This window comes from Erythrolamprus reginae, chromosome 1 (assembly GCF_031021105.1).
Source record: "Erythrolamprus reginae isolate rEryReg1 chromosome 1, rEryReg1.hap1, whole genome shotgun sequence".
In the NCBI taxonomy this organism is placed as follows: domain Eukaryota; kingdom Metazoa; phylum Chordata; class Lepidosauria; order Squamata; family Dipsadidae; genus Erythrolamprus; species Erythrolamprus reginae.
This window is the reverse complement of record NC_091950.1, coordinates 284438091-284461328: the sequence shown is the minus strand read 5'-3', so window position 1 is coordinate 284461328 and position 23238 is coordinate 284438091. Positions and strand designations below refer to the sequence as shown.

General features: G+C 42.1%; 1 protein-coding gene across 3 annotated transcripts in view; it reads left to right on the top strand.

The window, feature by feature from the left end:
- The window catches only part of TBX18 (T-box transcription factor 18), a 41324-nt gene extending 18377 nt beyond the window's left edge, over positions 1-22947 (top strand). For all 3 annotated transcript variants that reach the window (XM_070733153.1, XM_070733155.1, XM_070733154.1), the window contains exons 5-8: positions 2446-2613; positions 4181-4245; positions 16251-16345; positions 20409-22947. In XM_070733153.1, coding sequence (XP_070589254.1) covers positions 2446-2613; positions 4181-4245; positions 16251-16345; positions 20409-21133 — 1053 coding nt within the window. In that variant the 3' untranslated portion in view covers positions 21134-22947. The remainder of the gene's footprint in view (positions 1-2445; positions 2614-4180; positions 4246-16250; positions 16346-20408) is intronic.
- The last annotated feature ends 291 nt before the right edge of the window (positions 22948-23238 follow it).

Below are 23238 nucleotides of genomic sequence, written 5' to 3'. Positions count from 1 at the left end.
CATTGTCAAATGAGTAACAACAAAAAATTACTCCTTATTCTGTGAAAGTGTATCTAGATGGAAAAATAAATAAATAACTTTCCATATGGATAGTGCCAAAAGCATTCACACTCACTCATTCACTCTACTGTCTCACACAAAAGAAGTGTATTAACGTTTTCAGAATTATGGAGTGATTTCTTCTTTACTGTAATTTTACTAAAGCAGTACAATGTGTCCAAAATATCTAGAATATTTTTGAAATGTTTGCTTCAGCAGAATGATTGTTGATATCTTGTTCTGATAAAAATGCAGATGTTGGGGAAAGTACTTGCGGGAAACTTATCTAAGCATATTTGGTGTGCATCTGATAAAACTGTCAAAAACCAGAGTTCAGTGTAATGGAAGTTTACGTATGTGGAATTTTGCTTATCCAAAAGACTGTCACTTTCCCAAGTGTGGAATGATTTCACTTAAAAGTATCCTAATGATAGCCAAGACTTTTATTTTTTTTCAAACACAAAATCCTTCCATTTTTGGGCACAGCAAGTTTTTATGAAATTTGGCATTCAATAGGGTATATCAAAAAATGGGAACCAAAGAATGATGACATATAATGCTGAATTTAATATTTTGTGGCCAATAATGAAACAGGAAATTAAAAATTGTTTTCATTTTAAATTGATAGACTGTTGGCCAACACCCATGAAATTTTGAAACAAAACAACTCCCAAAAGTAATACTTTTTTAAAATTTGAAACAAATTCAGATGCATCCTAAAACTCATGCAATATTTTTTCCAGATATCTTTTGAAATTATGGTTTATATGATACTACAAAAACATTCCCATGTTCATTCCAGAGGTTTCACATGAACAATTTTGAATTTGGGAAGCACAAAAAGAAATTACATTTCAGAGATGTAGTATTCACAACTCTTTTCTCAGATATTTTTCTTCTGAGGGAGATGGGTGGTTTAAAAACAAACAAACAAATAAATAGCAATTGAGAATCTGTATATACTAAGTGAAAATATTTCTAGTCTTCTTAGAGGCCTGTTGTACTTTCAATTTTTAACTAGATCGTTGAGCTTTTAATTTTGCCACTCTAATTCCATTTACTTTTGTTTTGGCCGAGCTCAGAATTCACATTGTTAACCAATGTGTTAATGATGAATCTACATATGTAGGTATATGATCAGTGGCTATTCTAATTTTTTATAACAGTTTTTCCCAACTCAGTAGTCTATAGATACTTTGTATCTGAACTCCAACAATTCTTAAACATGGACTGGGAATTATGAATGCTGAGATTAAATACTGTACTTCTGTGACATTAGATGGGGAAATTGCTGCATTGTGAAGGAAACATAATATAGAAAGGCCAGCTCAGCTTTACTATTTGTTTATAAAACGTGCTACCTGAATGAATACATTGAGATTCTGTGAATGACCTAGGAGATAGAATGAACAAGTACAATGAGGATCTGAATTTTGAGGGCAATATGCCTGGTCTTTTAAAAATTGCTATTGCTAACATATTGTAAGCCGCCCCGAGTCTAAGGAGAAGGACGGCATTTTAAAAAAATGAATAAAATAGGAATAGGAAAAGAACAATCAGCACCTAAAGATTAATCCACTTTGAATACTGGCAAGGAAGATTAGAATATTCAACACAGCCACAGAGTGTAGAAATTAGTTTCATAACTAGTCATGGCTAGATTGTTTGAAACATTAGTCAGGAGTATTTGTGTGCAGAATTATTATTTGAAATTAAGATTTTCTTTGCAGGATTGCCTGCATTCTTTGACAAGCTTCTCAGCATCTATTGAACATCCTTCTATTTTGGTTTGTATAGGTAAACCCTCTATCTTTTGGAGTTGTGTGAACATCATTTGTATTATTTTTGGACTGGTGACTGTACTATAGTGTATGGTGTAGCAATGACATATCCTTAATTCTGATTAAATTGAAATCTAAGATTTCATTTGTTGTGGTATAAGTTATGCTATCCTAATGCAGAGTTTTAGAATGACAGTTTACTATCATATCTTTATAATTTAATGGGGTTTTTTAAAGAAAATATGTTTATACTGTATAATAAATAAAATATTAAATTATTCCTTGTAAACTGGGTATATTCAGTATTCAGATTTTTTCATAATTCAGCAAAGAGAAAGTTCAAGAGTATTTCTGAAATCTTTAGTCTAATCTGAACAGAATCAGCTTCAGTCCAATAACTCATTTTTTAAAATTGTTAATAATTGCTTCTGATAGCTTAAAATGTATCATCCAAAGCCATTCTGTTGAACTAAAGCTGGGTAGTTTTGAGATTCAAAACAGTATATTTGCTTTTAGTTAGAATAAAGCAAGACATACAATACATATTATTATATTTAACATATTTACGTAGAAGAGACAGAAAGAAAATTAGAACACTTTTCTTTCTTTCGCTTTTTCAATATAGATAATTCTTCATTCTATGCACAAATACCAGCCACGTGTTCATGTCATTCGAAAAGACTGTGGAGATGATCTCTCTGCAGTCAAACCCATTCCTTCTGGTGATGGCGTGAAGGCATTCACTTTTCCTGAAACTGTTTTCACTACTGTCACAGCATACCAGAACCAACAGGTAACTTTTGCTTCATTTTATTTTAATGCTGATGGCTTACTAGGATGGAAATTAAAGTCTATCAAAAGTCAAACAAAAGAAAATACTGGCACACAGCAAAAAATCATACCATAGCTGTAAAATAAAACCAGTATTTACCTACATAATATTGAATTCCTAGTCTGATCTATTTTGAAGAGCTGATAAAAATAAAAGACTGAAAACTATACAGAAAAAGCACAATATTATTGCTCCTTCAAGGCTGATAGTACCTGTCCACCCCCCTCCAAAAAAAAGCATTAATCACTTCTTGAATCAATTCTTTATTTTATTTGTTTATTTTATTTTATTTATTTTATTTGTATGCCGTCCCTCTCTGAGGACTCACAACATGTCAAAAACAATATACCATATACGTATGTAAAAATCCAATTAATATACTAAAAAACTTTTAAAAACTCTAATATGATTTAAAATCATTCATTACCATTTACACAGCAAAACATACTACACTCGTCGTTCAGGGGGCTAGGGTCTAGTGGCCCCAAGACTGGTGGCATAAATAGCTCTTTAAGCTTTTACGAAAGGCGAGGAGGGTGGGGCAGTGCGAATCTCCAGGGGGAGCTGATTCCAAAGGGCCGGGGTCCCCACAGAGAAGGATCTTCCCCTAGGTCCCGCCAAACGACATTGTCTAGTTGACGGGACTTGGAGAAGGCCAACTCTGTGGGACCTAACCAGTCGCTGGAAGTCATGTGGCAGAAGGTGATCCTGGAGGTAATCTGGTCCAATGTCATGTAGGGCTTTATAAGTCATAACCAACACTTTGAATTGCATCCAGAAACTAATCGGCAGCCAATGCAGTCCGCGGAGTGCTGGAGAAATATTGGTATGCCTTAGAAGGCCCATAACCACTCACGCGGCTGCATTTTGGACAATTTGAAGTTTCCGAACATTCTTCAAAGGTAGCCCCATGTAGAGAGCATTTACCCTTCATCTAACTATCCAGAGAAAGTAGATGGGAAACATATCAAACCTACTAGTAATAGAAATTATGTCACAGAAGTTCTTACCATCTTGTACATCTTTCCCAGCCAAGTGTGAGCCACCATGCACAGAGCTATTGGATAATATCTGCAGGTTCTATAAGAATAGGAAGATGCCCTATTCCACAACTCTCTTAACCTGGATGTGGCTAGGTTTGATTTACACAATAGAACAATGTTGAATTTTGAACGTAATATTAGATGTTAATTATCTAATTGGCTGAAATATCAGACATTAATGGGTAGAAAAATCAATTCAGTCAAAATGAGATTTGCTACTGGTGTTTAGATCCCCGCCATGATTTTATAGGAGTCAAATTTTCATTGGACTGGACATCGAACAAATAATAACTTGATATATTTCATATTCAGTGGTTTGGGAGTGTGTATTTAAAGAATATGCTTGCATTGTTATTTAATGGTGGTAATTCAATTTTTATATAGACTTTCTTATGTGATTTTAAAAAATAATGAATATTAAGATTATTGGTTTTAACATCCTACATTTTATATGTCTGCACATTGTCTACGTATTGTCTTTACAGATTACCAGACTCAAGATTGATAGAAATCCTTTTGCAAAAGGGTTTAGAGATTCAGGGCGCAACAGGTAAGTTGATATTTATTGTAAAATTATAAGTTATTCATTAAAATACATAAATATTTGAAGCAAAAGTAGCATATCTAAGTTGTGTTTCATTTGAGAATTAAAATTTGGAATAGATTGATAAAGTTGGAAGCCATTAAGGCCAACTCCTGCCTTGGTATACAAATCAGATGAAAGCATCTCGTATGTGCTTGAAACTATGCAATGAAATGAAGCCTGTCTGTTTCACTAGTTGTTTCATTTGTTGTCCTATTTTGGAATTGTTCTTGTTGAGATGTTTTTTTTCAATATTTCTTTGGAATCTAGCTTCCTGTCTGTTGTGTCACATGTCATGTATTCTGGAACGAAAGAAAACAATTCTTGATTGTCTCCTATGTGATAGCCTTTCAGGTTTTGAAGAGTAGACTTATATCCCTACTCAATTTCTTTAATATTTAATATGTAAATCTTCAGCCATAGAGCTTGGTTTCTACTTTTTCCATCATGGGTGGAGCCAGAATTCAGGTATTGTCCTCGTCAATGTTTTGATTAATGAGATGGGAGTTATCTAGGAATGTGATAAGGATTGAATTTGGTGAACTTCCCAGACCGAGTCGAGGCTGGCTTCTTAATGAGATAGAATTCTGCTTCATATGCTGCTTAAACTATGCATTGCAAATTCATGTATCCTGCTTGAATGAAATAAAGAGTGAGTTTTATTACTAAGAAGTGATTTTCCGGGAATTGGAATTTATTGGAAGTCCGTGAGCAGAACAGATATACAGTGGAACCTCGACATACGAGCAGCTCTACTTACGAGCTACTCGAGATAAGAGCTGGGAGGGGAGCGACATTTTTGTTCGCCTCCCGAGCTCACATTCGGGATACGAGCGCCAAGGAGCTGTCTCCTGAAGCCGAACGCTAACTTCCGCGTTCGGCTTCAGGAGACAGCTCCTTGGCGCTCGTATCCCGCGTGTTTTAAAAGGCCGGCTGCCACGTTTTAAAACACGCGTGCCGCTTCGCAGCTGTCTCCTGAAGCCGAACGCTAACTTCCGCGTTCGGCGGCAGCGGGTTTTTTTGTTGTTGCACGGATTAATTGACTTTACATTGTTTCCTATGGGAAACAATCGTCATACGAGCGTTCCGACTTACGAGCCTCCTTCCGGAACCAATTAGTCTCGTAAGTCGGGGTTCTACTGTATAGGACTCACCAGTTTTATAAGATGGAAGTGCTTCTGGTGGCCTTCCTGCTACAGTCCTTGAGCCTCAAGGTTTAATCTTCGAGCATTGGCCATTGGATACATGGTACAATCGCTCTTCAATAATAAGGCCGGTGGGGGTCATGGCCCACTCTACATGCAGCTACTTCCATGGCCTGGGCAACCTATGCTTCCCTGGAGGAGATGTGTCGGGCCCTGTCTCAGTTCATTGCAAATATAAAATCTACTCATATGCATAAGCTAATGCAGCCTTTGGCTGAAGGGTCTTACAGAGGATCCACGAGGAGATCCATTAAACAGACTTGGTCTATTCCCACCAAGACCATGTTTAGCTTTGGTATGTCCCATCCTGAATGATGGCTTCACCCATGATGGAGAAAGGGGTATTGGTCTTACCTAATACGCCTCTTCTCAACTCCTCTAACTAACCCCCCCCCCGATGTTCGTACTGCTCCCACCTACTGGTCTTTCGAAAGGCCGCGATGACCAGATTTTGCCGACAGGCCTGGGGGCAGTGAATGTTACCATCTTTCACAGCCAAGTTGTATTAATTGGATTGGTATGAATGCTAGGTTAATTGGTTTGATTTGTAATGTCTGTACTATGGGTTTTATTGATTATAATTTTAAAGTGTTTAATTTTAATATTGACTTCTTACTATTATATTATATTGTTTTTATATTGTTGTAAGCCATCCTGACTCCTAAGGGATTGGGCGGCATAGAAGTCAAACAAACAAACAAATAAATTCAGCCTCACCTATTAGGGGTCCATTTCTGAATGGGCCTTGTTTGTTGAATCAGACTTCCTTATTTTGCTCGGATTGTCTTGGATTGCGGTCTAGATATTATTGATATTATTGATTGTGGAGACTAGGTATTATTGACTGCATCCGGAGAGGAGCCACATCAATAGTCTGCTTCTTTGGATTCTTCAAAGCTGGGTCTTTGGAGGGTGGATCTTGTCAAAATATAAGAGATTCGGTCCTCATTCTGAGTGGATGAGGACAACAAATCCTGAATGCTAGCCCCACCCTATGAGAAGAGGCGAATCAGGTAACACCAACGCCCATTCTAAGTCAGATTGATTGCCCCTTTCTGAACATATTTTGCTTTCTTTGAAAAAGAAACCATTTAGTGAAAAAAATATCCCCCTTTTCTCATATTATTTAGACATTATATGTAAAAATCATGAGATTTCTGTGTGGGAAGTATACTGTGTATGACTGACAATTTTATGAAATAAAATAGGCTTTATTGAAAATAAAATTATTTGGACAGACTTTGGAAAAAAATATTATAAAAATATTTACTCCAGAGGATAAAACTTATTTTCTCCCTTACTTAGAAAAAATATGAGGGGTTACAGTTAATAAAATTGGCCATTTGGATGTAAAAATTAGGATGGTGATAATAAGTAGGATCGCCTTCTGCTGCACGAATCCCAGCGACCAGTTAGGTCCCACAGAGTGGATCTTTTCCGGGTCCCGTCAACTAAAGAATATCGCTTGGCGGGACCCAGGGGAAGAGCCTTCTCTGTGGCGGTCCCGGCCCTCTGGAACCAACTCCCCCCAAAGATTAGAATTGCCCCCACCCTCCTTGCCTTTCGTAAGCTGCTTAAAACCCACCTCTGCCGTCAGGCATGGGGGAATTGAGACCCTCTTCCCCCCAGGTCTTTACAATTCTATGCATGGTATGTATGTATGTATGTATGTTTGATTTTTTATATTAATGGGTTTTTAATTATTTCTAACATCAGACTACTATTGTACACTGCTTTATTGTTGCTGTTAGCCGCCCCAAGTCTCCGGAGAGGGGCGGCATACAAATCCAATAAATAAATAAACCCTCAAAAGCATCTTGTATAAATTATCACATTGGCTTCACTTCTTCAGGAGATGGGCTTTATCTATACTTTAGCAAAAAACAAAAAATCTATTACCACAGGGTTAAAAAAGTAAGGCTATTTTTGAAATCCACATATCATATACTATTTCATAATTCTTTCCAACATTGTTTTTGGGATCAGTCTGGCACCACTGTCTTAGAGAAGCAATGTCATGGGAGAATACTGTTTTTTTCAAATTGCTTAGCTAAATTGCAATTCTGATTTGATTGTGTCTCCAAAGAAAGTGAATTCCATAAGTTAATTATGTATTCTACAAAAGAAGTACTTTGTCTTTTCTCTCCAGACTCTATTGCCAATCAATTTAATTGGTTGACTTCAAGTTCTAGTGGTATGAGACAAACTAAAAAAATGTATCTTTCTGCATATCATTTTGCAAATTGCTACTCCTAGCTGTTTTAGTATTTTGTCAGTGACAATTTTGGTTTCAATTTTCTATGCCTTTCCCATTTGTGATTTTTTTTTAGTTCTATGAGATGAACAGAGTAATGAAATCATAATTATATGTAAGCTTAAGTATTATGTCTTTAGTAGGAATATGTAGTTTGAGAGAAAATATATCTGTATCTCAGGAATATGCTGATAATTGTTAGGTAAATTCATCCCAAAGTACAATCCCTTACCCATTTACCTGTACGATTGTGTTATTCTCCACTGCAGCTGGAAGGAGAGTCCAACATGGGTTATTTACCAATCCTATTGGTAGAGACTGAGTTAGAAATTTACATAATAATTAGGCACCGCCCCCATACTGCTCCCATGAGCCCAGTTTTAAAAACTCAGTCCAAGGGTAGAGACCTTCTGAATTTTGCTCTAGAGTTGAGAGTTAGAAGTAGATTAGGAATAATTAATTAAAATTGTTTGTTGACCTGTTTAATCCTGTTCTTTGTCTTTCAGATTAAGAAGATCGAAAAGGAACAGAAGGAACGGGGTTCCTGCCCTCCGCGGGCAGCACCTCCAACGATCCTCCTCAGGGGTCTTGTATTCCCTCCGCGGGAACACCCCATAGAGGAGCACCCAGCCTGGGGTCCCTGTCCTCCGTGGTCAGACCAGGGCTGCGAGCCAAAGGTGGGGGGGTCCGCCCCCCCCCCCCACTGGGAGGCTCGAAGGCGCTTCAATCCGAAGCGCCAAGGCAAAACCCGGCCAGCAAAGGAAGGAGCGCCTATCAGCTGTTTGGCGGTCGGAAAGCAACCGCCGCCGGCAAGAGCCACGCGCGCGCAACTGCCTCCCCCCCCCCCAGCAAGCCACCGATATTGCCGAGGAAGGGCTCCAGAGCCGAAAAGCCGGCAGACTGTGTGGATGGGGAAACGGAGAGAAGCGGCAGCAACCCAGGAACAGCCGGAGGCAGCCGGCAAGCTGGGCAACGAAAAAAAGCCGCGAAAGGCTTGGGCAGCGCCATTTTGGGGGCGCTTTCAGCGCGATTCCCCAGGGCACCAACCGGAAGCATTTCCGGCAGCTGTTGGGCGCGAGAAGGCTATTATGCCTCAGAGCGCAGGCACAGAGCCATTTTCAAGGCGCAACGCCATCTTTACCGGGCTGACGAGGCATTTTACAGGAATTGCTTGCCGGATCTCCCTTACTCAATAAGATCTACAAGTGTGAGTAATGATGGAGGAGTAACCGGGCAGTGACAAGCCGGCATCCCCGGCCAAGACTAAAGACAAGCCCAAGGGGAAGGCCAAGGAAAAATCAAAGGCCTCCACTTCCCCAGCCTCAGCCTCTTCCCTAAAGGAGGCCGAAAAGCGAATCAAGGCCCTACAAAAAAGGCTGGAGGCGGCCATACAAGCCTCCCCCTCAGCGGTTCCATTAACCCAGAGGCAAGCCTTGACCCCGGACCCATTGACCCCACTTTCACCCTTTGGCCTTTCTGGAGCCAGGTATGAGGGGGACTGGTCCCCAGACCGGCAGTCCATCACAATGCCTCCTGTGGTGCCTTCACCGGCCACTTCGTGGACCAGGCCCGGGTCAACTGGACTTCCCAGAAGAGAGTCCCAGGGTCCTTCAGCCACTTTCACTCCCACGGCAGCGGGACTAAGGGCTCAAGCGAGTACATGGCAGGACATGCCACCAGACTTGCAAGAACTGATTGCAAACGCCTACTCACAAGGAGTGGCAACTGGGGCCCACCAGTATGCCCCACAACCATCACAAGCAAGGAATGTGTGGTCAGTACCGCCCCCCTCGGGCTTGGAGTCCCTTTCAGAGGAGCCATTGCTAGGAGAAGACAGCGAGAAGGAATATGACCTGTCTGAGGATGAGGCACCCCCAGAGCAACCGCCACCGGTAGGCCTGTTTAAGCCAACTCTGTTCAGGACTCTGCTATTTAAGCCTAAACAGGTGATGAACCTACCTGGAACGGCGAGAACAGCCGAAGAGGTGGGCAAGACCTAAGCTACACTGCTTAGGGAACCCCAGCTCGAGTCTGATCACTTTCCTGCATCACACATCTTTGTGGAAGGGGTCAAGAGGCCAGGGCAGCACCCAGCGGCGGCTCAAGGCCCGTCAAACCTAGAAAGGAAGTTCTACACCTTTGATGAGGAGGTGGAAAAACTTCTGGAGTACCCGCCAATAGACGAGCCAGTCTCCAGCGCACTGGTTCCTTCGGAGACAGGGGAAAGCCTGAAGCCGGAGGAGAGAAGGGCGGAGACACTCCTGCGGAAGGTCCACCAGATGGCAAGCTGGGGATTCAGAGCAGCAGCAGCAGCAGCCTTCCTGAATAGGGCATCGATCCTGTGGCTGCAGGAGATGCAATCCCGGTTGGGACCAGAAGACGGCAGGTTGCGCCAAGACCTGAGCAAGCTGCTGGCGGCAGCAGAATTTTCTGCGGACGCCACTTTGCACACGGCGAAATTTTCCAGCAGAGGGATGGCCACCGCGCTATCGGCTCGCCGCCTCCTGTGGTTGAGGAACTGGCCGGCGGACCTGAAATCCAAGTGGAGTTTGGCATCGGCCCCGTTCCAGGGCTCGATGCTCTTCGGTGACATCCTAAACAAAGTCCTCGTGGAGGACAAAGACAAGAGAAAATTGCTACCCAAGTCGGGCAGACGCCAAGACCGGAGATCCACCCCTTATACGAGGCGTCAAACACCTCGCTGGGACAGTTCCACAAACACCACGCAACACCAACGACCATTCAACCAAGGCCAGTTCACGCAACAAACCTTCAGGAGTGACCGAGGGTCGTTCCAAGACAGACCTTGGGGATACCAACAATCCAGGCGGCCCTTTCGGGGGAACAACCAGAGAGGTTTCCGCCGGTCCAAATGACTTTGCCAACCGGCTGCCAATCGGGGGAAAGCTGCAACACTTCAGTACCCCCTGGCGCAGCACCTCATCCGACCAGTGGGTCCTTGCCACAGTGTCGGGAGGACTACGGCTGGAGTTCATTGGGCGACCCCCTAACCGCTTTATTCGCTGTCCAATTATACGAGACCCTCAAAAGATGCAGCAATTACAAAGCGAGATTACGCATCTATTAGAGATCCGAGCCATAGAACTGGTTCCACCGCAAGAGAGGGGCAGAGGGTTCTATTCGATGATATTCATTGTTCCCAAGGCCTCAGGAGGTTGCAGGTTGATCCTCAACCTCAAGCAACTCAACCTCTTCATCAAATACCGGAGATTTCACATGCATTCACTGCAAGCCATTCTGGCCTCCATCAGGTCTCGAGACCTTTTGACCTCCATCGACTTGAAAGAGGCGTACCTCCACGTGCCCATACACCCGGCACACCGGAAATACCTCCGCTTTTGCTCCGGGGGAACGCATTACCAGTACAGAGCTATGCCATTTGGCCTTTCGTCAGCTCCACAGACTTTTACAAAGCTCCTGGACGCTCTGACGGCCCACCTGCGTGGACACGCCATAAGGTTGATGCCGTACCTGGACGACATCATTATACTGTCCAGGTCCCCGGCTCAAGCAAGACTGGATTTGGCTCAGACCATACGACTACTGGAAGGTCATGGCTTTACTATAAACAGAGCGAAAAGTCAACTATCTCCCAGAACCAGACTTCAACACCTGGGAGCCATTATAGACACTCAAACCAACACAGTGTCACTCTCCCCGGAGAGGCTAGAGAACATCCAGCGCCTGATCGCGAGCCTCAGCCATCACAGATGGATTCCACTATCACTACTTTCGAAGATACTGGGAACCCTGTTGTCGGCCATAGGAATTGTTCCCTGGGCCAGGCACCATATCCGAACCTTGCAATGGTTCCTACTACCAGCACAAAGGTCAAGGGCGAGTCACTCTCACCGGAAGGTCAAGTTACCTCGGAGAGTGAAGGAGTCTCTGAAATGGTGGACATCCCAGGCAATTCGCAAAGGCTCACCATTCCAAATACAGGACAGAGTCATCCTTACCACAGATGCCAGCCTCTACGGTTGGGGAGCACACGTTGGCCATCACATGGCTCAGGGCACATGGTCAACATCAGACCTAACCCCAATAAACATAAATTTCCTCGAACTCAAAGCGGTACACCTAGCTCTGCGGAAATTCCTTCCGATTGTATGGGACAGACACATATTAGTCCTAACAGACAACGTGGCGACCAGAGCCCACTTGAACCACCAAGGGGGTACAAGGTCGCATCGCCTTATGGAGGAGTCAAGCAATTTGTTCAGCTGGGCCGAGACGCATCTAGCTTCATTGTCTGCGGAGCACATTGCTGGAACCATCAACACGCAGGCAGACTGGCTCATCAGGACCACATTAGACCCGTCGGAGTGGAGGTTAGATCCAGACCTATTCCAGCAGCTGTCCCTCAAGTTCGGAAGCCCCTCAGTAGATCTGTTTGCGACTCGCAAGAACGCTCAGACACCGAGGTTTTACTCGCGCTTTCCGGAACTGGGAGCAGAAGGGGTCAATGCCTTACTGACACCATGGCCACCCGGCTTGCTATACGCATTTCCACCAGTGAACCTGATTCCAAGAATGGTGGAGAAGATTCTGAGGGAGAAGGCAGAGGTACTGATGATAGCTCCACATTGGCCACGACGTCCGTGGTTCACCGACCTGACAGCGATGTCAATATCACCACCGTGGAGGATCCCGGACCGGGTCATCTCCCTCAGCCAGGGGGCCCTACAACATCCGGACCCCCAATGGCTACAATTAACCGTATGGCACTTGAGCGGCATAGACTGAGACACCTGGACCTGTCGGAGAAGGTCATTGACACAATACAGGCCGCACGGCGCCCCTCCACCTCCAGGATTTACCAGGTGTCGTGGGCAGCCTTTTGCAAATTCTGTGATAAAGAGAGCAAGAATCTCAAGGAAGCATCCGTCATTACGGTGCTGGACTTTCTACAAGCAGGGGTAGACAGAGGTTTGGCCCCTAACACCCTGAGGAGGCAAGTGGCGGCTCTTTCCACCATGGTCCAAACGTCGGAAGCTAGGTCACTGGCTCATCATCCATTAGTCAGAGATTTCATACGGGGCGCCTCACACACACGTGCCACCGGTTAAAAGGTTTCCATCATGGGACCTCACGCTAGTTCTTCAGGCGTTAACAAAGCCACCCTTTGAGCCGCTGAGGACGATTCCGATGAGACTGCTCTCCATAAAAACAGCCTTTTTGGTGGCTATTACCTCGGCACGTAGAGTTTCGGAGTTGCCAGCTCTGTCTGTGAGGCCGGATTTATGCATATTCTATCCGGACAGAGTGGTGCTCCGTCTAGACCCCACCTTCATCCCGAAGGTGAACACACATTTCCATAGGAAGCAGGAGTTAATACTACCTGATTTTTGCACGCATGGAGACCATCCTTCAGTGCTATGATGGCATAAGGTTGATGTCAGAAGAGCACTGAAGATATATATCAGACGGACTGAATCATTTCGGAAGTCAGAGAAACTGTTTGTTTCGTTTTCACAACACCAAATGGGACTTGGAATTTCGGCCAAATCTATCAGTCGTTGGCTGAAGGATTGTATTATGGAAGCCTATAGTGCGGGAGGACACACTCCACCGATAGGACTAACGGCCCACTCAACCAGGAGTGCAGCCGCATCGGCAGCTTGGACAACGCAAGCGTCCATAGACGATATTTGGAGGCCGGCTACCTGGGCAGCGCCGTCTACGTTTATTAAACATTATAAGTTAGATTCGTTTGCATCAGCGGAAGCTGCATTTGGTAGACGTGTACTGCAGAAAGTTTGTTTATCTCCAACGTCCCTTTCAAGACCTTCTCCCTCCCATGGGCCTTAAAACTTTGGCATATCCCATGTTGGACTCTCCTTCCAGCTGCAGTGGAGAAGACCTGTTGTACCTACCTGAACGGTCTTCTCGATGCACTGGAAGGAGAGTCCAAACCCACCTGGCATGTTGGTTTGTTGGGACGCCGGAGAGGGGAGTTTAAGTTATTGTTGTATTAATAAAAGTTGGTTATCCTCTTACATGGTGTTCGTTTTTAAAACTGGGCTCGTGGGAGCAGTATGGGGGCGGTGCCTAATTATTATGTAAATTTCTAACTCAGTCTCTACCAATAGGATTGGTAAATAACCCATGTTGGACTCTCCTTCCAGTGCATCGAGAAGACCGTTCAGGTAGGTACAACGGGTCTTCTATTGAGTTGCATATATTTAAGCAGTAAATTTTTTTAAACAAAGTAATGTTTCAGCAATTGCAGAAATAGTTCACACTGAAATTCAATAGTTGGGAGGCATTTAATATATTTTTAATTTTTAAAATGTTTTATTTAGTAGCAGCTACAAAGAGAAAAACCAACTTCCTTTATCTTTCGCATGTTTATGGGTCACAAGCAAGTTTACTGAAAATGACTTCAAAGTCCAAAGAATCAAAGCTTGGTTGCTGTTTTGGTATTAATATTCTGGTGGATATGATTATTATAATAGGAACATTATATTACAAATATATGAATAATCAAGAATATAAGTTTTCATGTAACATTAGACTATACATGAAATTCTTCAAGCCAGAATAAGTTGAGGATGTTTGTTTTAGTAGATGACACAGCGTTCTCCAAGTCCTTGTTGGATTTGGTTCTGCCAAATCATCATGGATTAAAATAGAGATATACAACATGTGGTCCCCCAGCAAACACTCAACATGGCTGCTGGTGACAAATACAGTGGTACCTCGTGATACGAACCCCTCGTGATATGAACCCCTCGTGATACGAACCCGGGGTTCGGAATTTTTTTGCCTCTTACGAACTTTTTTCGGCTTACGAACCCACCACAGATCGCAGAATGGCGCTCTGCTGGGCGCCGCCGCCCGGCTGTCACCTTTTAAAACAGCCGGGGGCTTCTTGGCATTCTCCCGAACCCAAACCTTTTGGATTCGGGAGGCCGCCGAGAAGCGCCGTCGCACGGCTGTCACCTTCTGAAACAGCCTGGGGGCTTCTCGGCATTCTCCCGAACCCCGAACCCAGAGGTTCGGGTTCCGGAGGCCGCCGAGAAGTGCCCGGCTGTTTCAGAAGGTTACAGCCGGGCGGTGCTACCCGGCGGAGCGCCGTTTTTCAGATCGGCGGCGGCGTTTTCAGCCGATCTGGAGGCTGGAAAGGAGGTGGGGAATCCCAATAGGGAATTCCATGGGCGGAGCTTTGACGTCACAAAGACATCCTTCGTGGAGGCCAAAACGTGGCCTCCAGGAAGGACGTCTTCGTGACGTCAAAGCTCCGCCCATGGAATTCCCTATTGGGATTCCCCACCTCCTTTCCAGCCTCCAGATCGGCCAAAAACGCCGCTGCTGATTGCAAAACCGGTGCTCCGCTGGGCGCTGGCGCCCGGCTGTAACCTTCTGAAACAGCCGGGCGCTTCTTGGCGGCCTCCGGAACCCGAACTTCTGGGTTCGGTGTTCGGGAGAACGCCGAGAAGCCCCCCCGGCTGTTTTAAAAGGTGACAGTCGGGTGGCAGCGCCGAGCGAAGCTCCATTTTGCGATTATCTTTTTCCCTTTGCACGCATTAATGTTTCGTCTTACGAACTTTTCACCTTAGGAACCTACTTCCAGAACCAATTAAGTTTGTAAGACGAGGTATTACTGTAATTGGCATTACAGTATACTGTAGTTCCGCAACATTTGGAAGGGGTGATTTCCACACTCCTGTTTTAATATAAACTCTAACTTAAAAAAATACAAAAAGCTAAAATAATTTAAAACATGGTTTCCATTGGTACAGAATGAAAAATTAAGAAAAAATTAAAACTGGGCCATGGTTTCTTCCTACCATATAAAAGAATTTCTCGAGTTCAAAGTTCAAAGCTTTGCTTGAGCTTGCAACAGCTCATTCATTTGAACAATTAAAAAAAAATATGCTTAAAAAGTTGACAGAAGTATAATGATATATATATATATATCATTAATAAAATCATATAACTTCAAAATTAATTTTGAAAATAATAAAAACAAAGGAAAAATATTAAATCCTTGGAAAATTATAAAGAACACTAAAAAAAATTCAAATATTGCTTGAAAGCCTTATTCCCCAGTTTTCAGGATGAGATGGGATGTTCTGGAAAATCCTGATTCAGATGTTTACAAAAATATACAATCTTTTGCTGGCTGATAGCACATACATTTCTCTTTGGGAGTCATATAATAATTCTTTTAGCTATTATTCAAGCCATAAAATCTACAATTTGGGAATTTTGGAGAGAAGAATGCAGTCAGTCCAGGATCATGTTAATAAATCTACCATCAATAGTGCAATATGTAACAGTAATACAACAAAATATAACCATGAGTTACATTCCATGTCCTGAGTTGCATCTCTAATAATATTTCTAAACCGGTTTTATTCCATATTTGCTGTGCACTTCACTTCAGCTTTATCTGTGAATCATACTTAGTAAAATAATACCGTGCTGAAAATGTGAACCACCTTTAGGTAATTCAGCTCACAAAATATTCTTGTTGTGTTGTTTAGGATGGGACTGGAAGCTTTAGTAGAATCTTATGCATTCTGGAGACCTTCACTGAGAACACTTACTTTTGAAGATATACCTGGGATTGCAAAACAAGGTAACTCTTGTTTATGGATTGAATTATGCTAAGTATAATCTATGTGCTGTTTCTCTCATTTAGGTAATTTAATTTAATTTATTCGACTTCAAAAATAGTAATAATAATAATAATTTATTAGATTTGTATGCCGCCCCTCTCCGCATCTAAAAACCCATCTTTTAAAAACCATAAAACACAAGCACACCATATATAAAACTCTATACGCCTAAGGGAGATGTCTCAATTCCCCATGCCTGGCGATATAGATGGGTCTTAAGAGCCGGGGTGGCGCAGCAGGTAGAGTGCTGTACTGCAGGCCACTGAAGCTGACTGTAGATCTGTAAGTCAGCGGTTCAAATCTCATCACCGGCTCAAGGTTGACTCAGCCTTCCATCCTTCCAAGGTGGATAAAATGAGGACCCGGATTGTGGGGGCAATATGCTGGCTCTGTTAAGAAGCGCTATTGCTAACATGTTGTAAGCCGCCCTGAGTCTAAGGAGAAGGGCGGCATAAAAATTGAATAAATAAATAAAATAAATAAATAAATTCATGAAAGACAAAGAGGGTGGAGGCAGTTCTGATCTCTGGGGGGAGTTGATTCCAGAGGGCCGGGGCCGCCACAGAGAAGGCTCTTCCCCTGGGGCCCGGCAGACGACATTGTTTAGTGGACGGGACCCGGAGAAGGCCAACTCTGTGGGACCTTATCGGCCGCTGGGATCGGCCGCCCACTCCTGTAGGACTCAGTTTGGCTTACAACAATTTAAAAAAAATACAATAGTACAATAATAAAAAGAAGTTGAACATCAACAGTAGATTTAAAACCCTAATAAACCCATTATAAAATCCCTAAAACCAATCTAACATACATACACACCAGTTAAACATAATTCGGGCATGTTAGATGTTAAAGTTCACGGCCCCCAGGCTTGTCGGCAAAGCCAGGGCTTAACAGCTTTTTGAAAGGCCAGTAGAGTGGGAGCAATGTGAACATCTAATAAAATATATTAGAGAATTTCAGCAAGGGCTATGAAGGACAAAAATAAATATACAGTACCCCATTTTGTCAGATACTGAAAAAGATGAAAAAATATAGCCCATACTACATACAGAGATCTGGGAGCAATCAGAAGTTTCCTTCATTGCAATTATTTAAGGATCAGACTTTTCCTTGCTATCAGACCTCCTATAGATTGTCTAGCAAAAAAAAAAAAGTACTTAACTGTCAACCACCAGATTGAATCCTCCAATGCATTTACTGGTTAGAAAAGCACTAACCTTTTTCTTCTAACATGATTTCATACAAATATTTAGATTCATTTCTTCCAGAAATTCCTGAAATTAAGAGTACCAGCAACAAAACGTAAGAGTTGATTCAGTTGATGCAGAATAACACAAAACTGTTGTGTGTAGGAAATATTTGTGAGGAAGTCAGTTCTGAAACTAAAACCCAATTTTAAAATGATGAAGTTCTATACTGATGCTATAGGAAAAGAGAAAAAACTTTTGGTATCATATTATGGGACAGGACACCAGTCCAGATACAGAATTAACAAGAAAAACATGTTCAACATAATTGGTTTTAAATGTTTTATGTGATTTATATAGTTAATGTATAACAGCTAGCCAGCAGTAGATGTGGGTAGATCTTGCTTGCAATTATAACAACTTATAATTACAATTATAATAACAGTTGCCACATCAATTACCATTAAATCATTACAATTCCTTCCCTCCCATCCACATTTGCTACATTTAAAAAAAGAAATACGTTTTTTGACATTACCAACTGCATTCTAGCTTTTGCCCATTCTAGCTTTTGCCCAGGACTTCTCTACTACTTTTTTCCTGTCCCTTTTCCTTCTGCTCTTCAACATACTGTATCACTACAAACTATTGTAAATCACCCACAGTCCTCAGAGAGGGGCAGCATACAAATCTAATAAATTATTATTATTGTTGTTGTTGTTGTTGTTGTTGTTATTATTAGTGTTATTGTTGTTGTTGTTATTATTATTATTATTATTATTATTATTATTATTATATACTAACATTCTAATCTGGGTTCTCTCAATCTTTGATCTAAGATTAAGGAAGGTTTTTTTGGGAAAGCTACACACCTAACTGTTCAACTACAGTAGCGTATGCCTTCCCACAGTGAGGCAAATGTTTGATACACTAAAGATAAATAATAGGTGTTTAGTTCTATAAATACACAATAGTTAGTGTTGTGGTTAGCTCTGGCCCAGCTCCTGACCCAAGGACTGTGGATGTGGGGGAGACATCCACATGCCGCAGGCCTGTTTTGCTCCCGGTGGAATCTGATGATGAAGGCTCCTCTGACCAAGAAGACATGAGTGACAGGGAGGAGGAGAGTGTGGCAGACAGCTCAGAAGATCAATTATCTAGCTCCTCCTTGGATTCAGAACAAGAGTTAATGATACACCCATGCATGCGGAGAGCGATACATAGACAACAACAACAGAGATTATTATCAAAGAAAATGAGGCCACTTGTTGGGTGGGGCTGTGGTAATTAGTGAGGCTGCTATAAATAGCAGCCTGTGGGTTTGGCCATTGTGGAGGATTATCTGATCGTTGTGTTTCGTGCCTGCCTTGCTGACTTCGAGCTTTGTGTGCTGATTTTCCCCCTCTTTGAAACTAAACCAGAGCAAAGTGTGTTTCACTTTGTGAAAGAAGAAGGACTGTGAATTGCCTCACAGCTGCAAGCTAAGTATCTCAGAACTGATAAGAGACTTGTACAAATTACCAGTTTGTTTGGAGACGAGTGCTCTTTGCTATACAAAAAGAGTGCTTAGTTTATTTGAATTTTCGGTATAAAGAACATTGTTTTGAATTTTCAAACGTGTCTGTGTCTGAAATTTGTATCTGTGAATTTTCGGGAGGATTCTACCAGAGAGCTCGACAGAACAGTTATGGTAGTGTGAAGACTTTGGCTAATTTCTACACTACCTGTCTCACCTGTTATATTGTTTATAGAGTTCAGGTCATGGCATTGCAATGCATGTTTCATTACTTCTTCCCCTTTCTATTTATAGTACCCTTTGAAGATTATTCTATAAAATACATGGGATGGTACAACAGGAAATTGATGCCTGCAACAAAACAAAATTTTGAGCTATACAGTGAACCCTCGAGTTTCGCGTCTTTGAGCATCGCGAAAGGGCTATATCGCTAGTTTTCAACCCGGAAGTAAACTCCACCATCTGCGCATGCGTGCCCTTCCACGCATGCGTAGATGGTGGAGTTTCCCCGCCGGGCAGAGGCTTCCCTGGGTCTTCCCCCTCTTGCCCCGGTAAGACCCCAGCGGCGGCGCGAGCAACGGCGTGGGCTGGCGGGCGGCACGCGCGCGGAAACCCCAGCTCCGCTTCCCAGCTGGGAAGCGGAGCCGGCAACAGCGTGGGCGGGCGGCGCGCGCGAGCTTGGGGACACCCCACCTCTGCTTCCCAGCTGGGAAGCGGAGCTAGGGTGTCCCCACGCGCGCGCGCACCCCAGGCGCGAGCAACGGGGTGGGCGGGCGAAGGGCGGGCGGCAGTGGAAGTAAAAACACCATCTGCGCACGCGCAGATGGTGTTTTTACTTCCGCACTGCTACTTCGCGAAAAATCGATCATCGCTTGGGGTCCTGGAACGGAACCCTCGCGATGATCGAGGGACCACTGTACTATATAATATAAAGAAAATTCTTTTGAACTATCTTTAATTAAGAATCTCAAACTATTATTTTTTAATATAACCTATAAACTGATGTAAGATTTCAAAAGCTGAGGAGTATAAAATGGGCAGCAGAAGTCTTCCCTCTCCATTCTGCTGTCATTACTTCCTATTGAACGAAGAGTTACATTCTTGCATTCAGTGTTGGCTTGCTGTCCTCACATGTGGCAGTAAATACTGTCTTGCACTCTTGAAGTAATTGAAATTAGTCTGTTCAATTTTTGTCATTATAGCAACAAAAAAAAGCCCTTTTTGTCCTAACCTGGTATATAATCTTAGTTTGGACACTTTAGAGCAAAATGCAACAGTAATAGTGAAATGCCTTTGTAATATCACTATACTTTGTTTCAGGAAACACTACTTCGTCCAGTTTGCTCCAGGGATCTGCCAATGGGGTACCATCTACTCATCCACATCTCCTTCCAGGGGCACCTTGTTCTTCTCCTGCTTTTCACCTCACTCCCAATACTAGCCAGTTCTGCAGCCTTGCATCAGCTGACTATACTGCCTGTGCTCGCTCAGGTCTAACCCTTAATAGGTATAGTACTTCCTTGACAGAAACCTACAACAGGCTTGCAAATCAAACCAGTGAGGCCTTTGCAACCCCAGCAACTCCCTCTTACGTTGGTGTATCAAATGGTTCAGCTGTGAATATGCCTGTGGCAGGTAGTGACAGTGATGCATTCAGTTGTCCTCAGGCGGGATTATCGATGCAAATTTCAGGGATGTCTCCACAACTCCAGTACATTATACCTCCTCCATCTGGCAATGCCTTTCCAGCAAATCAGACCCATCCAAACTCTTACAACACTTTCAGGCTGCATAGTCCTTGTGCTCTGTATGGATACAACTTCTCCACCTCCCCCAAACTGGCTGCAAGTCCTGAGAAAATTGTTTCTTCCCAAGGAACTTTCTTGGGGTCATCACCAAGTGGAACCATGACTGATCGACAGATGTTGCCCCCTGTAGAAGGAGTGCACTTACTTAGCAGTGGGGGGCAGCAAAATTTCTTTGACTCTAGGACCCTAGGAAGCTTAACACTGTCATCATCTCAAGTATCTGCACATATGGTTTGATAAATACTTCTGAAATAAAAGTACAATGCATTTCTTTTTACCATGTACCCCTCCCCCCTTTTAAAAAAAAATAATGTCAAGGTGACTAAATGACTAGTAAAGTAATTGTATGAATAACAACAAAGGAAATTAGACTGAATCTTTTGATTTGCTTGTGGGCAAACATTTGGACAGATTCTGGCATCTGAGTTAATCTGGTTTAGTTATCATAATAGTCCATCTAGTTTCTGAGTAGTATGCACTTCATTTTATAACACGTTTGGCCATATGCAACAAATTAAGCAGGACTTCCTCCAGCACTCGTTCCCACATTTTTCCTTCTTTAAGGAACAAAACAACACTCAACTCTGTAGATGAAACAAAAAAACACTTTGCCATGTATACATTGTACTTGTGTATTATATGTTTGTGTACAAACTATTCTGAATACAGTGAGCCAGTGCCATAGTGTGTGCAATATATCTCTGTTATAAGAGATAATCAACATGTGTGCCTTCATTAGACTTAATTTAGACATCTAGCCACATCGTGCTTTCAAAACAAAGAGACAGGATCATTTTCTTTCTCAGCTTTTATGATGTACCGGTTGATTCTGTGCTGTGCTCTTGTCCTTATGATACACTGCTAACAGGACTGTCATGCTAGCTTTAATAGTGACAAGCTAAATTATAGAATGAAAAGGGCAATATGTAATGTTTTGTACAAAATAAATTTAAAGGAGACTTATTCCATGTGAAGAGACTATAAAGATTTTCTATATAGATTTTCTATTTGTTAATTATTGAACACAGTACTAAAAATACTTCTAAACCTTTCTATATCTTCCTTATTGAGGATAATGTTTCAAGATGATATGGCAGTGGATATATTTTCATACCATTCTGCAAAATTGCAAAAAAAATTGCTCACATACCTTTCTCACAGGCTTGAATTCTAACTGTTGAATTTACCAAAAATAAAATGTGCTGTTTAGTAATTGTTGAACCATCTGACCTTTATTCCAGTTACAACATCTTGCACTGAATTAAAACGTTGTTTCCAAATTTTGACTGGGATATTAAAATCAGGTATAATACAAAAAACTGCACACCTCAGTAGATTTGATAGTTCCTAAAATTATGGATATGACCTTTGAAATTATAATATTGGGAAGCAAAGTAACTTCAATATGTGCATTTTTATGGCAAGCAATTCTTCTATTCACCAATCTGTCAACAGTTTTATATTAGGAACATGTCCAACTAGAGATTTAATTCCAAAAAGATTCTTCAGGATGTTATAGTGGCACAAATGTAGTAAATTTCAGGAGCTATGTAAAGTATCTTATCTTTTTCTAGTACCAGCTTTCTGACCCTAGGAAAAGATGCAGTTGCTTTAAATTGTCCCAGACGGGCTTAGTTCATGCCCCTGTGTGTTCTGAAGCACTTTTTGAAATCAGATTTAAAACTTTGCTCAGCGCTAATTTTTCTTCTTCAGTGCACAAATCCTTAAGACTTTTATACTGATGTATAACATTGTTGGATTGCATTGTATAAATACACTTGGTTTTATTTTTTTCCTGAAATATTTATTTAAATGATTATAACTATTAATAAAGTAAAATATCAGAGTACAGATGTTCCCAAAAGCAATTCTTACAATTTTGAAGAAAATCAAGGGAAAATTTGAAATTATTATGCTATTTGTTTACCAGTATACTATACACAGATCAAGGAGATTTGATCTGGGCCAATAGGTACAATGACTGGCCATTTGTATCAGTTCTCCAATATTTCAGATTGTACTTATAAGCAAAATAAAAGCTATTTGTCTTAGTTATCAGTCTTACTAAGTTCTTATTGCATATGTTGTTATGGTTTTGCTTCTTTATTTTGAATCCAAATTCCAACTAGAGTAATTTGAATTCTCAGGACACAGTCTGCTGTACAGGTTCAGGTCCAAACACATTCTTGATTTCTATATGAACAGGTTTGTCAAAGGGTTTGTTTTTCAGTGTTCCTTTACATACTTCTATCCCATTTTGGATTAAATTGGTGTTCAAGAATGGGGTTTTTTTGGTGATTAGGAGGTATCTAGAGCCCCTCTTTGAAGGAGATGGGCTATTG